This window comes from Hibiscus syriacus, unplaced genomic scaffold (genome assembly GCF_006381635.1).
Source record: "Hibiscus syriacus cultivar Baekdansim isolate YM2019G1 unplaced genomic scaffold, ASM638163v2 tig00111197_pilon, whole genome shotgun sequence".
NCBI lineage: Eukaryota > Viridiplantae > Streptophyta > Magnoliopsida > Malvales > Malvaceae > Hibiscus > Hibiscus syriacus.
Window position 1 is genome coordinate 212,498 of NW_024063013.1, and position 15,020 is coordinate 227,517.

The window sequence follows — 15,020 nt, forward strand, 5'->3', positions numbered from 1 at the left end:
ATTGCTTGCATCACGAATTTGATCGAATCTACACAATCAATAATCACACATACAAATATAAAATACAATGTTAGTATCCTTACTCAAAAGTACTATTATTTTTTAATTCTTTTAAAATTCATCTTAATTTTTCCTTTTTATTCATTATGTGCCCTTGTCATAAATTCTTCAATTCAAACCCAATTAAGCCCAATAAAAATCCAACATTTAATTTCCAGCCTAATACATCAACAATGTCATATTTACCATTTAATCCACTAACTTTCTCAATGTTTACCATTTAGCACTCAAACTTTGTCAACTTTCCAAAATGGCTAAATTTCATATTCTAACTTCAATTTCAGCCCTCAAAGGGTAATTTCCATCATATTACAACAATTATACAACAACCCACTATTTTTTCATAATTGTTGATTTGGTCCCCCAACTTTCACAAAATTACATATTAGCCCAAAAATCTAAATTTTATACTTTGGCCATTAAATTTTCAAAACTCACATTTTGGTCACTAACAAAAATTGGAGTATTAAAATCTGCTAGTTGGATACCCGCATTTTCGGGTCACGGTACCTGGTTTATATAATACTTTTATTTTTTAACTTAATTTAAAAAAAATCACAGATGAAGTACATAAAAATTTAAAAGTTCATAATCACAATCCACACACAAAAATTAATGATTTAAAATTAGTTTTAATGATAAATATTTGTGTGTGTATATATATATATATTAATTTTTTTTTCTAAAAGAAAACATTAAAAATATTAATATCGATCGTATTTTTTCTATTCATATTGACAAATTAATAAAACTTTCTTTGAAAAAATTTAAACTCAAAAATACATAATACAAATCTAAGAAAAATTGAAGGATTTATATTTAATTTTAAGGTAAAAATATTAATAACATAAAAAATATATAATTTAAACTAATATATATATATATATATATATATTAAAACTATTGAATCGGATTTATAAAAAAAAATTAATCTAGACTCGGCCTAACTACCCAGAATAAATCACGGGTAGGGTACCTGACTAGGTCAGGTAATTTTTTAAAAAGAATTACCTGATTTTTTTAGATTGGGATCTGTGGACCGAGTCAAATAGGTCATGTATTTTTTAACACCCCTACTCACAGAAATAATTGTTTGAAGTGAGAACTTGAATAATATTCTCTTTAACTATCAACACCACTTGACGAAGAAACATTAATTTAAAAAAAATGTTAAAATGAATCTTATTTAGAAATTAAAATCCTATTAGATCTGGTTTGAATTTATCTAACTTGAAACTAACCCCTCTACTTAACATGATAAATTAATGCGCCTAACTTGCAATTATTATAATAATTACTAAAATTGACCCCAAAGTGCAAGATTATATATGTAATTTTATTTGGAATTTTGGATCCAGATAATCCAATTCCTCTCAGCACGCCAATACACCAGGAAAGTCAATGAATCTTAAATAACCGTCAGATCATTTCCTTTTTCTTGGATCAAGGGCCTGATTCCATCTTTCTCAATGGTTACAATGGTGGCGAAGCACCAAATATAACCTCCTCAATGTTCTTTACTTCTTTGTGAACAAAAAGAAAAACTTATCAGCGACGACTAAGCTCTGTGTATCTGTCTCTAAATAAGATCTAAAAAAAAGCCATAAAAATACGAACTTGAATCTGTCCAGTGTTGTACTGAGGATATGGCGGGTCGCAGGGACAAAGCGCAGTCGTTTCGTGGATCTCGAATCGCCATAGCCATTGTGATCGGAGTTCTTCTCGGCTGTCTCATCGCTTTCTTTTTCCCTCACGGCCTCATCAATCCCACTGCCTCCGTTCAAAACCGTCGAATTGGCAAATCAAGTTTTCAGGTTCACCTCTGATAAACCCTCGATCAAGTTTTGATTTTTTTTTCTCATCTTCGTAAACAGTCCATTGGTTAATGTTTTCTTTTTTAATTCGAAACCTGAATGGGGTTGAGTTGACTTTGGGATTAATGAATGTTCTTAGCTGTGTTGACTCTTTCTTTTGTTTTAAAGATCTGGGTGTTCAAGGAAACCCAAATGATTTGAATTGATTTGATCTCTCATTGTAGTAATTATACTTGGAACTAACTAAAACTATTTTATCCTGCTTTGGTGTAGCAGCATTGGAATTGAGTATCTCTAATTCTACACATAGAACAAAGTAGTGATAAATTCATTAAACAGAGTAGCTTTGAAGGATAGTTTTGTAACCCATTTTTTAGAGGTTTACTTGCAATTGCTGCCTTCCATTTCCCTTGGTAGTGGTACCCTTTAGGCGACATCCTTCTGTTTTTTGTTTGATATTTTTCCTTGAATGAGCTTAATAATGATTTGTAAAGGACTATGAACTTTCTTATTACTATGAGCTTAAAATTTGTTTGATGGGTATGGTTCTGCTTTTGCTGGTTTCTAGATTGGTTCTTCCTCGTGTGAATCCTCGGAGCGGAGTAAGATGCTGAAATCTGAAATCGTATCACTATCGGAGAAGAATTCCGAATTAAAGAAGCAGGTCAGGTATTTGAAGGAGAAGCTGCAACTGGCCGAACAAGGAAAAGATAATGCCCAAAAGCAGTTTCTCGTTTTGGGTGAGCAGCATAAAGCTGGACCTTTTGGTACTGTCAAAGCTTTGCGGACTAACCCGACTGTTGTCCCTGATGAATCTGTGAACCCAAGATTGGCTGCGATCTTGGAGAAAGTTGCTGTTCAGAAAGAGATTATAGTTGTGCTTGCAAATTCAAATGTGAAAGAGATGTTGGAGGTTCAGATTTCTAGCATCAAGAGAGTTGGTATACCGAATTACCTAGTTATAGCTTTAGATGACAATATTGAAGAATTCTGCAAATCAAATGATGTCCCAGTGTACAAGAGGGATCCGGATGCGGGTATTGATACCGTTGGGAGAACAGGAGGCAATCATGCTGTCTCTGGGTTGAAGTTCCACATCTTAAGGGAGTTTTTGCAACTGGGTTATAGCGTCCTTCTATCAGATGTTGATATAATATACTTACAAAATCCGTTCAACCATCTTTATCGGGATTCTGATGTAGAGTCCATGACTGATGGTCACAATAACATGACAGCTTATGGATATAATGATGTCTTTGATGAACCTGCTATGGGTTGGGCACGTTATGCTCATACAATGAGAATATGGGTTTATAACTCTGGTTTCTTTTTTATAAGGCCTACAATCCCTTCGATTGAGCTTTTAGACCGTGTGGCTGATAGGCTAGCTCGGGAATCAAACGCATGGGACCAGGCTGTTTTTAACGAGGAACTCTTTTTTCCATCACATCCTGGTTATGATGGGCTTCATGCTGCCAAGAGAACTATGGATTTCTACGTGTTCATGAATAGCAAAGTCCTCTTTAAGACGGTCAGGAAAGACGCGAAACTGAAGAAGTTAAAGCCTGTAATTGTTCATGTAAATTACCACCCAGATAAACTTCGAAGAATGAAAGCAGTGGTAGAGTTCTACGTTAATGGAAAGCAAGATGCATTGGATCCGTACCCTGATGGCTCCGAGTGATAGGAACACAACACACTGCTGAGGATCTCATGACCTATGGACGATGGATGGCTCATCGTTCACTTGTTGCGAAGTTACATAATACGGGTAGGTTATTCCGATAGTATCTTCTGAAAAAAATGTTGAATATCTTTATTCGGTTTCTTTTCTTTTACTTTTGCTTTGTATTACTCGTGTAACTTCTGTGAAACACTACAAGCACTTGAATTAGTACGTTTGTGCTATATTATGCACACTGAACAAATTATGTTACTGTTTTTGTTGCTTTTCATGAGAAAGGTATTCCTGCATATTTTATTTGTGCGATTATTCCTCTTGTCACTGTGAGGGTTTCTGAGAATAAGTAGAAGACGGATGTTATCAACTTTGTCCAAAAGGAGAGAAAAGGCAGCACAGTGAAACTGTCTCAATGCCCCAAGCCATCCATTAGTAATAGAAGACAACCGTGACAAATTAGTTTGTCGTTGTCTCCCAAAGCCTAAACCTCGTCATTACACCAACTCCGATTTTCATTCGTATTCACACCAATTAGTAAAATCTATGTTGGGCCATTTGTGGTCAAAATTTGGTTTTTGGTTTCTCCATTACGTTTATATTAGAGTTTAGTCATTCTATTTTAATGTTACTCAGTCCAAATAATTAACTCAACACCTCTGGGAAAAATAAAAATAAGTGCCTAAAATTTGACTTTTAGTGCCTATTGAATTTTTCGTTAAAAATAGGTGCATAATGTTTTATCCGTTATACTTTTAGATGAATACTGTTAAAAGAACCCGCTAAGTGACATGTTCAATTTTTTTTAATTCAAAAAGAATATAAATGCGACATATGTTACTTAACGGTTTATTTTAACGGTAGACAACTAAAAGTGTAACGGAGAAAACATTAGACACATATTTTTAACAAAAAAAATCTTTAGGTACCAAAAGTCAATTTTAGGTATAGTTTAGACACTTATTTTTGTATTACGCCTATAATTAAATAAAGGGTAAATTTTGCGTTAGGTACCTAAATTATCAATTTTGGTTGTTTAAAGTTTAGTTTGTGTTTCATTTTAGTATCCCATTCAAAATTTACAAAATTTAATGTTAAATTTTGAATGAAAAAAAATGAAAGTTTAGGTACTAAAACGGGTCAAAATTGATAATTTAGACACTAAACGCGTTAAGTTTTTAACGGCGGAGACTAAAGTGAAATACAAACTAAATGTTACGTATTATTTAAAAAAAATGAAAATTTAAGTATGAAAACAAACCAACACTAACAATTAAAATACTAAATTTGTTGTTTAGCCTAAATTCGATCAATACAATCGTACAACTTTAATCAAAATCAAACGATACATAAACGGAATTACAATTACGATGTTCGTCTATGATTTTTATTTATTTATTTATACATGCATTGTATTTTATCTTTATTTTTAAGTTTCTGACTGCCGGAGGTCTTACACGAAAGCTGCTCTCAACCTGGCGTTGGGGGCAGCCTACTACCCTACCTCCCCTTACCCCATTGCATATGGGAATAGGATTTTGTTGTTGTTGTTTGTAATTACAATGACTATATTGGAATACATGGTTAAGAGCAGTCCATGATTTTGTTTAAGATTCACGGACAGATGATGAGGTTTTCTACTCTAATTTCGAATTTATTAATAATACGAGTTACAGAGTAAATGTATGTTTATCCAAGAAAGAATCTCAGATGGGCCCTTTCCCATGATGTTATCTGGAAACCAATTTTGAATTATAAACTTTGATGCTAAATCACCATCATTTTGAAGCCGAAATAAATAAATATTCGATGAAAAATCATTACTAACGAACAGGCTGTTGATAGAAAAGGAACTGAGAATCAATCTCGTATCACAAAAAATAATGAATTAATGTATTTTTCTCACTCAAATCACAAAATAAACCCTACAATTCTCTTGCCCTATCCATCAATTAAGGCCTTTGTGGCTCAAATCTTTGCCTTAACCACCCAGCTCGTCTTCTTCTTCAACCGTCTCTTTCAATACAGTTTGTCATGAAGCTTCCTCTCTTTCATATACGGAAAACATTCTCAGTTGCCTCTGCAAATTTGGCCCATTTGTCATCCATTTTTCCCTCTTTTGACATTCGGCATGCATAGCTTTTCCCGAACAGAGAGTACTCTTTTAGGCTATAGTCCTCCCAACACACCGGATATAGACTTCAACGATGTGTTTGGAGGTCCGCCGAGGAGGTCATCGGCTCAGGTGACACGGCACCGTTTGGGTGGAGACACGGATTCTTATTCACCGTCCGGCTTCAGAAGCGGCGATGAAACGTCGTATTGTGCTTCGCGGTCGTCGGGTTTAAAAGAGAAGGCAGTGTTCGGGGAAGAAAGGAGAAGGCAGTCGAGACGCGATTTCTATGATGATATATTTGGAGGGAATGAGAGTTGTTCTCCCAGCAAGTTTGAAACCAAGGAGCCTTTTGCATTAAGTCCGGCTAGGTTGCCTCAACCTTTTCCTACTTCTTTGCCTACTCGATTCAGGTTCTGCTTTTACCTTTTCTTTCTGCGCTTCGTGTGTTTTATTTTGCTACGCAATATAAACTTCCAAGCTCAAGAGCTTAAAGATGGGATAAAACAATTGCTGCCTTCTTTCACTTGTTTCTTACTTAGCTTCAATCTTCTACTTCAATATGCATTACCAATTTGCCATACTTCATGTTTTTGGCCTACTTCTCATTTACGAGTCCATACTAATAGATTTGAGTTTGTTCTATTTGCGAAATTGATTGTAGTTTAAACAATTTTTATAATCATATCTATGGCATGTTTAAATTCAACTTAAAAATCAATCCATTAATTATTAAAATTTAATTTATTCAAATCTTATTTTATAACTTAAATTTTATTTATTCTTTTTGGCTTAAGGGTCATTTTTGTGTCTATAGTAGATTATCATTTTCACCTCTATAGTATTTTTAGATCAATTTAGTCTTTAAAGTTATTTAATTATATCATGCATCCTAACTTAAAACACTAAATCCTAAATTCCAACCAATAAATCCCACCTTAAAACCCTAAGCAATAGCAAATATTTTAAACATTGATGCGATTGAGTAATTTTGAGGGCTAAATTGATGTGAAAATATTATAGGGGTGAAAATGATAGATTGAGTCATACTATAGCGGTAAAAATGACTCTTAAATCTTTTTTTTCCTCAAATCAAGTTAAGTTTATGAAATTACAATCGGGTCAAAACGAGTTTTAACGTCGAATAAAAAAATCAATTGTTTCAAATCGAATCGAGTTGTGATCCCTTAAATTTTATTTTTTTTAAAAGAAACTCATTGTTAGTAATTTCAAAACCATAAACATTTTAGTTGCTATTGAGGATACGAATTTTCTTTGTTCTGTTTTCTTTATCACTTTGTTTAACTAAGAATATATTTTTATGTCAACTTATCTTGATTAAGCATTTTTAATATATATCTTCAGTTTAATATAAAAATTAATAATATTATCAATTTGAAATTATCACAAATTGTAATTATTTAGTTACATAAATTTAAAATTTACCCGGGCCTGTCGGCCAAGGCTATAGACTCGTTGAATACATCAGTGTAGCGTGCGTGCGGCCCAGAACATCTAAGGGCATCACAGACCTGTTATTGCCTCAAACTTCCTTGGCCTAAGCGGCCATAGTCCCTCTAAGAAGCTAGCCACGGAGGATCACCTCCGTGTAGCTAGTTAGCAGGCTGAGGTCTCGTTCGTTAACGGAATTAACCAGACAAATCGCTCCACCAACTAAGAACGGCCATGCACCACCACCCATAGAATCAAGAAAGAGCTCTCAATCTGATAAGTCGGACGAAGTAATTATGTGTGTAATTTCATAAATTCGCAATCTTTCTTAAAACTGAAGGACGTAATTGAAGAACATTCAATCTAACATGACTCAAAATTTATCTTGACTAGTCAAACATATTAAATCAGTATAATAACACGTAATTATACTTAGGGGTGTAAACGAGTCGAGTCTAGCTCGAGTATTGCTGAGCTCGACTCGACTCAAAAACTCTGAAATGGAGCTCGACTCGACTCGAAAATTCACGAGTTTAAAATTTTAAGCTCGACTCGAACTCGAAATCCTGAACTGAAACTCGTGAGCAACTCGAAAAGGCTCGAAATGAAAAAAAAAATCTTAAACTTAACAAGATTGAATCCTCAAACTCAAACTCAAACTCGAACCTGATCCTTAAATACATGAAAGTCTTATTGTATTTTAAAAAAAAAAATTCAACGCATAAATGTTAATATTATTGATAACTTATTTTTTTTTAAATAAAATCTTAATATATTATATTTTCGAGCTGTTCACGAGCTTTTCGAGTCGAGTATCAAGTAGCCTGTTTCGGCTCGTTAAGAATTCGAGTCGAGCTCGAGTTCGAGTCGAGTCCATTCGATTCGAGTATTTATCGAGCCTTGACCGAGTCGATCTCGAGTAGCTCGCGATCTCTCCCGTCTCATTTACAACCCTAATTATACTAAATCCACTTGTCATGTAACTTTCCAAATGCATCTTTTTGTCTCACTCAACTAAGTAACATAACTTGAAGGATTGTTTAAAGTATTTGACTATTTGTTAACGTTTATATAAAATTTGATGCTTACTTTTGGCGCCTTGAATTCCCCAGCCTTATGAACAAAGGAATGGAGGTCAAATCAAATGCCTCGAGTCTGCATGCTTCTTCCCCTCTCTCAAGATTCTCAAATCAACATAAAGAGGAACCCAAAAATGATTTTCAATCATCGTATTCACTCAGTGATTTGTCTCATGAGTTATTTACTGCCAATGAAGCTAAGGATTCAATAAACTCGACCAAGCACCATAAAATAGAATCCAAAACCGGCGGCCGCTTTCACTTCTTATAAATGGGAAAACAAAGGAGAGGTACCTGTACCTGCACCTGTACCCATTAGGGGAAATGGTAAACTCCAAGAAAACAATAAACTGCAGAGGTGCTCAAGTGCTAAGGGATGGACATCATGTGAAAATATAGCAACGGAATCAATATCAGAATTGGACTATAGTTTCTGGTCTATTGGTAGAATGCCGGCAAATGCTAAATCTTTTAGAGTTGAACGTGACGATAAGGCAACTTTAAGCTCTCAAATCCATTCAACAACCGAAGATGGAAAAAGGGTTCGATTTATTCGGGAAGACAACACTCCCAAGTCCGAACCTGAAATAGATGTGTGTGATAAACAAGAGAGTGAAACTAAAAAGGCTCACACTAAAACACTGAAATTGCTTTTCCATGAAGATGACCATTACCAACGAGGTATGTGGCATTCGGATTCGGGTTGGAATCGACGGTCACTTTTATGATATGATCCGCTGCTTATGTGCTACTATTTCTTAAATGATGTTTTCTTCTATATTGTACAGGCAATGATGGGGTGAGTAAAAATTATGGAACAAAAGACATTTCTGGAAAGAGTAGGAAGAAGTTGTATGAAATTATAGATGATGACAACGTCAAGAAACCTCATAATTCCAACATGGAAGGCAGTACAAGAAGAGTTAAGGGTTCCCCTAGGAACTCAGGGGATAATGGGAAAGGCAAAGTTAGCGGAAAGGTTAAAGACTTCATTACATTCTTCAACCAGGATGCTTCACCAAAGCCTAAACCAGACACTGTCCGTGAGACTCATGACTCTAGACGTCCGGAAAGATATTCGATCAAGCCGGAGTATGAACCGAGTGATGGTGTGACTGAAAGGGTGGTAAAATTTCACATGCCTGACATGCAAGAGAAGAAATCATCTCCCCAAATTATTATTGGGAGTCATATGTTTAATGATGCAGCTGAAAAGGACACAAATACCTCAGTAACAGATCCTGGTTAGTTTATCAATTGTTCCATTACTTCCTGTACCCTGGTTTTGGATATTTCTCTGTGGCATGCAAATTTCACTCTAAATTAACCCTTTTTCTTCTTCTATTATCTGTGTTGGCATCAGTTTCTAATGGCTTCAACACTACTATTGAAGATCCAACAGACTCAATCGACGAAAACTTCACGGTATGCTTTCGGTTTATATCTATTTGTACAATTCCTACAGAATGGTTGATGTTCAATGTTATTTAGTCTATCCAAATTATGATACCACATGCTTATGGACAGATAGAAGACTTGACACCAGAAGAGAATTTTCCCAGATTCCGGGATCGACCCTGAAGAAATCAAGGTAATATAGACCACACTAGAAGCTGAAAAACCTATTTTGCTTCACATTTTTCAGCCGATTACTTCATTTAATGCAGGCCATTAATGCAAAAATACAGAACTGGTCAAGTGGGAAAGAAGGAAATATCCGTTCATTGTTGTCAACCTTACAATATGTAAGTAAAAACGTGTCCCATATTAATCTCCAAGATCATGCAGGCAGGCCAGTAAATAACTTTCATGTGTCTGTTAAAGACTAACAGTGGCTACAAACGTAGGTCCTTTGGCCTAATAGCGGATGGAAGGCGGTGCCTCTGGTGGACATAATTGAAGGGCCTGCAGTGAAAAGATCATATCAAAAGGCTCTACTGTGTTTACATCCAGATAAACTACAGCAGAAGGGTGCCGCCTCTGGTATAAAATACATTGCGGAAAGAGTGTTTGATGTTCTACAGGTAATGCATGCTTCTCCCCTGTATGATCATCCATCCACTTGTTGATAGAAATCACGGCTATACGTCCTACTGATTTACCTAAACATTTGGAAGCTCAGGATGCGTGGACTCATTTCAACTCACTTGACTCGGTGTGATTAACTCATGACGTGAAGTAAAATTAAGTGATTAGCACAAGGAGAATGAATGTACAGTGTAAATTCATACCATACATCTTTTTTAGTGTTTATATGCTGTGCACGTGTAACCGTATATGTAACAGTTTGCAAATACATTATTTTAAGTATCCCACAGCTGTGTTTTAAGATAAAGTTTTTTGACAAAGACTAAGTTTTGAGGTCATCTACATATTTTGATCGTAATATCGTATATTTATAAATTATGGATTTTGAATTATTTGTTGCGTAGTAGTCACTTTCAATACTAGTTGTGACCCAGCAATGATTTAACCTGCGTATCTTTGGCTTTGGTTAGGAATGTGATTTTTGAAAATGTGATGCAGAGAGACGATGAGTGGAATTGATGATAAAAAGAACAAAATAAGAGGACCAAATTATTATTTTACCAATTTTGTTATTTCTTCATTTAACATAGATAATTTTGTAACTTGTTTATAGTTGGATGGCTTAATTAAAAATAGAATTAATATAAAAATAAGTCCTTAAATTATACATTTTTTATATAGGTGCGGAAAGTATTTTTGGTCAATTCAGATGCTTAACTTACAAACATTACAATTTTAAGTGTCCAGGTTATAACGACTGTTAAAATATCATTTAAGTGACACTTGTCATATTTATATAATTTTTAAAAAATGCATTTTAAAAATTTAAATTATAATTTATCTTCACCCTCGCAACCCTTCTCTTATGGTAGGATGCAGAGCCGTGGCTAGGTTGTTGGAGGCCGTGGCTAGGTTGTTGGAGGCTCTGTGCAAATTCTTATAAATGGACCCTTAGATCTCGAACTTATTTTTCTGAAATAATAAAAATTTTACAGCTGTATTACACTGAGAAAACCCACTTGCATTGTTTTACCAAAAATAATTTTACTTGTTAACGAGATTCGAACTTAAGATAAACAAAGTCATGAGTTCAATGATCTAAACACTGCTCTATACCTATTTTTATACTTCTTAATGATAACAACTGATAGATATACTAGATTTTGGGGTCCCTATTATTTGGGGCCCTACACCGTCGCACACTTTGAACACCCTCAGCCACACCCCTGGTAGGGTGTTATGGCCATCAATTTTCTTTAGATGCAAGGGTCAACGTTTGGTCTTCGATTGTCTCATTCACTCCACTTTCAATCCTGGTACGGACTTGTTTTCCGGAGATACTCTTCTGCACTGGGGGCCGCTGGTCAAATTCCCCTTTGAGTCGGATGTTTGGGCAGGTCTGACGCTCTCTGTATTCCTACCGATGCTCAACTGTCGATTACTGGTGTTTGGTATGGGATTGGCATTGTCGAATTATTATTCTTTTGGGGTAAACAACTAACCATTATCACGTGATTTTGCTTTTTGCATGGGACATGCAAACTTGCAAGGTAGTTACTTTTGCACGTGACCTTGGGATAGTTTTTTTGTCTTCAACCAACCATTTCTGATTGGGTTGCTTCACATTTGCATGATTATCAGTCAGTTACTCGTTTTCGTTGGTTGCCTACTTTGTTTTCATTCTTGTCTTTGGTTGAATCTTTCCACGATTGTTCGATTTTTCTCATGGCTGATGACGTTGAACATATGCTTGCCAATCTTACATTTACTGATGCTGAAGTTGGTGATGTGCTTGTCTCTGACTCTTCTGTCGTCCTCACGGTCTCCACAATAGACTATTGGGTGGTTGGTCGTTTATTTATATCTGCTACAGTTGATTCTGCTACTGTGATTCGGGTATTCTGAAATATTTGGGGGTTCGTTCTCTCTTCAAGATATTACTCCGTTGGACAATCTACTATTCTTATTCGAGTCTGGTTTGACTAAGGCGAAGATCATAGTCATAGACCGCTCTCCTTGGCATTTTATGGAGACTTACTCACCCTCACATCCTATGACCCTGACCGCAACCCCAGTAATTAGACTTCTTCAAACTGTCTATTTAGGTTTGGGTTTAAGATTTTCCCCTCATTTGGATGACTGAACGGATGGGTGTATTGATTGGTCGTCGTCTGTGTACACCACTCGTTATAGATCTCCGTACAGGGTGGGTCGTATGGGGTCTTATCTCCGACTTTGAGTTTCTCTGGATGTCAGCTCTCCCATGCGTCGTTGTGTTGCTATTGTTCATCGTCTGAATGGCCGTCCACGACTTTGTATGATCAAATATGTACGCCTCCCCCTTTTCTGTTTTGGTTGCGGTCTCATACGCCATGTTGTCGCTTCCTGTCCACATATTGCGCTACGGACCTATGTTGCACGGATACGGGGACGGGGACGGGAAACGGTAATTTCTAAAATTACAAGGTACGGGGACGGTAATGGTACGACATATAAAATAAATTTAAAATTATAAATAGACGGAAAAAATTATAAATAAAGTCAAATATCAAGACTCAAACAACAAAATTAATTTTAAAATAATAAAATCCATAAATAAATCATAATATTAAAATATCAAATCTTAAGATTTAAATTATTATAAAAAATAGGATCTATAGGTGTGATATCATCAAAATCAAGTTAAGTGACATTCTTAATATCAAGATAAACTTTTGATATTGTATTCCTGCAAGCAACAAAAAGGCATTGCAAGTTGTTTTAACCTTTTTCAGCTCTGCCGACACATGGCAATGGAATTTGAAACTGAGTTTCTTACATTTCTCTAAATACCCATTAACAATATTGAGATTCCCATTACCTTGGGGATCAAAGAGAGCTGCTTTGAAGCAGTCAAAGCATTTAAATACCTGTTCAGACTAAGCAAGATCTTACCTTTGCAGAACAGAGTCTTGAAATGGATGGGTTCCATTTTAAATGCTCCGTCACAGTCTTGAAGTGCTCGGGTAGCTTCGACCTTGCCTCGGCTCGATTCGAGAAGGCGCTACGGAGAGATTTGTTGAGCTTGGAGAGATGATCTGGGTCTGGGTTGGCACCCGATCCAATCCGTTACTTCTTCGTTTCGTTCTCTTTAACCTCCCCTGTTTCCACTAGTTCTCCTTCTTTCCCAACTTCTAAACTTGATTTTCCTTTCGCTTTCGATGCATCTCAGCAGCCAGTTTACTTTCCTCAACAATATGGAAATACTTCAACTCGTATGCCGATGTTTCGCTCGTCGCAGCAAAATAGAAGCAACAAGGGTTTGTTTATCAGCCATTTTATGCTGCAGTTGCACGGGGATGGTAGATGAAGGCCGTACCCGAAACGTCCCTCGTATCATTCGGTCGTACCCTGCCACCGTGGCACGTCCTCGGTACGTTCCCCGACCGTCCTCGTATCGTCCCCGTGCCAGGGACGTTTCGGGTACTTGAAACGGCCTTCCTCTGCCGTCCCCGTGCAACATAGCTACGGACTATGACAACTTTTCAATTTGGTGACTGGCTACGAGTACCCATTCCTACTCTACTTGGTACTCAATCTCGACCTCGACCTGGTATTATTTCCTCACAAGGGGCTGTTGACGCACAACATGATTCACTGGCGCCGATTCATACTGCGATGACTGTTCAAGTATTATTGAATCTTGATACATCAGAATCCTCCTCTTGGCCACCTCATTTTAGGGTTATGTGATCTTATAAACGTCAGGGTTCAGATAATTCAACTACCCCATCCAATGGCCCTACAAAAAATGCTATACATCAGGATCTACTGACGACTTGTATTCCAGTCCTGATGATCAATCTATTATTCCTACTGTCCCGACGGAGGCTGATGTTCAACCTCGCTGATCATTATGAAAACATTATGCTGGAACTATCGGGGGCTTGGGAACCCTCAGACAGTTCGTTCATTAGAGCAATTGATTGCTCACAAAGACTTTGATGTGTCGTTTATATATGAATCCTGGTTGCATCGTGGTCTTGCAGATTCCATCAAAACGATGTTGTAGATGGCCGACTGTGTTTCAGTAGATAACACATCTACTTGTTCTGGATTGATACTTTATTGGAAATCCACCATCCGATTAGACTTGGTTTCATTTTTGGATCACCATATTGATGTTTTGGTTCCTATTGGGGACACCTCTACTCAATTTACCGGTCTTCATGGTCACAGTGACTGTCATTGACGAGTTGATACGTGGACATTGCTTGATACTCTTCGATTCGACTCCTCTCTTCCTTGGCTGGTCGGAGACGACTTCAATGAGATTCTCCTTGAGTCGAAAATATCAGGTGGCCGTAGGAGACCATGCATTGACACGATTACCTTCTGTATAAGGCCCTTCGATGAAATCATTTATAGGATATCAAACCGTCTTGAGGCTGGTTTACTTGGCACAAGGGTGGTTCCGCGACGGCTAACATTTATGAACGTTCGGACCATTTTGTGAGATCTTCTTGGCTATCTGCTCATGCTTCTTGCTTTGCTTTTAGTGAGTTTATGTATTCATCATATCATTGCTACATGATACTTGATACTATGCCTGTTGCTCGGTAACCCAACATTGGAGGCAAGAGATGAGACTGCTTGTGCTCAGCATGTTAACAGTGTCTAGAACTCCTTGGGATCCACACGTTTCAAACTAAATTCGGTTGGTACTTATCTCTATGGCTTGCAACAACAAATGAGAACTGAAACCCAAGAGGCAATACATTCAATCCTTAACCAGTTGAATGTAACTATTAATCGTG

General features: G+C 36.6%; 1 protein-coding gene and 1 pseudogene across 1 annotated transcript; both read left to right on the forward strand.

Moving 5' to 3' along the window:
• The first annotated feature begins 1,630 nt into the window (after positions 1 to 1,630).
• On the forward strand, positions 1,631 to 3,789 carry LOC120155570 (arabinosyltransferase RRA3-like). Its single transcript, XM_039167093.1, has 2 exons — positions 1,631 to 1,874; positions 2,443 to 3,789. The coding sequence occupies exons 1-2, from the start codon at positions 1,707 to 1,709 to the stop codon at positions 3,556 to 3,558; spliced, it is 1,284 nt and encodes a 427-aa protein (XP_039023024.1). The 5' UTR covers positions 1,631 to 1,706; the 3' UTR covers positions 3,559 to 3,789.
• Positions 3,790 to 5,650: 1,861 nt separating this feature from the next.
• On the forward strand, positions 5,651 to 10,424 carry LOC120155552 (annotated as a pseudogene).
• Positions 10,425 to 15,020: the final 4,596 nt, after the last annotated feature.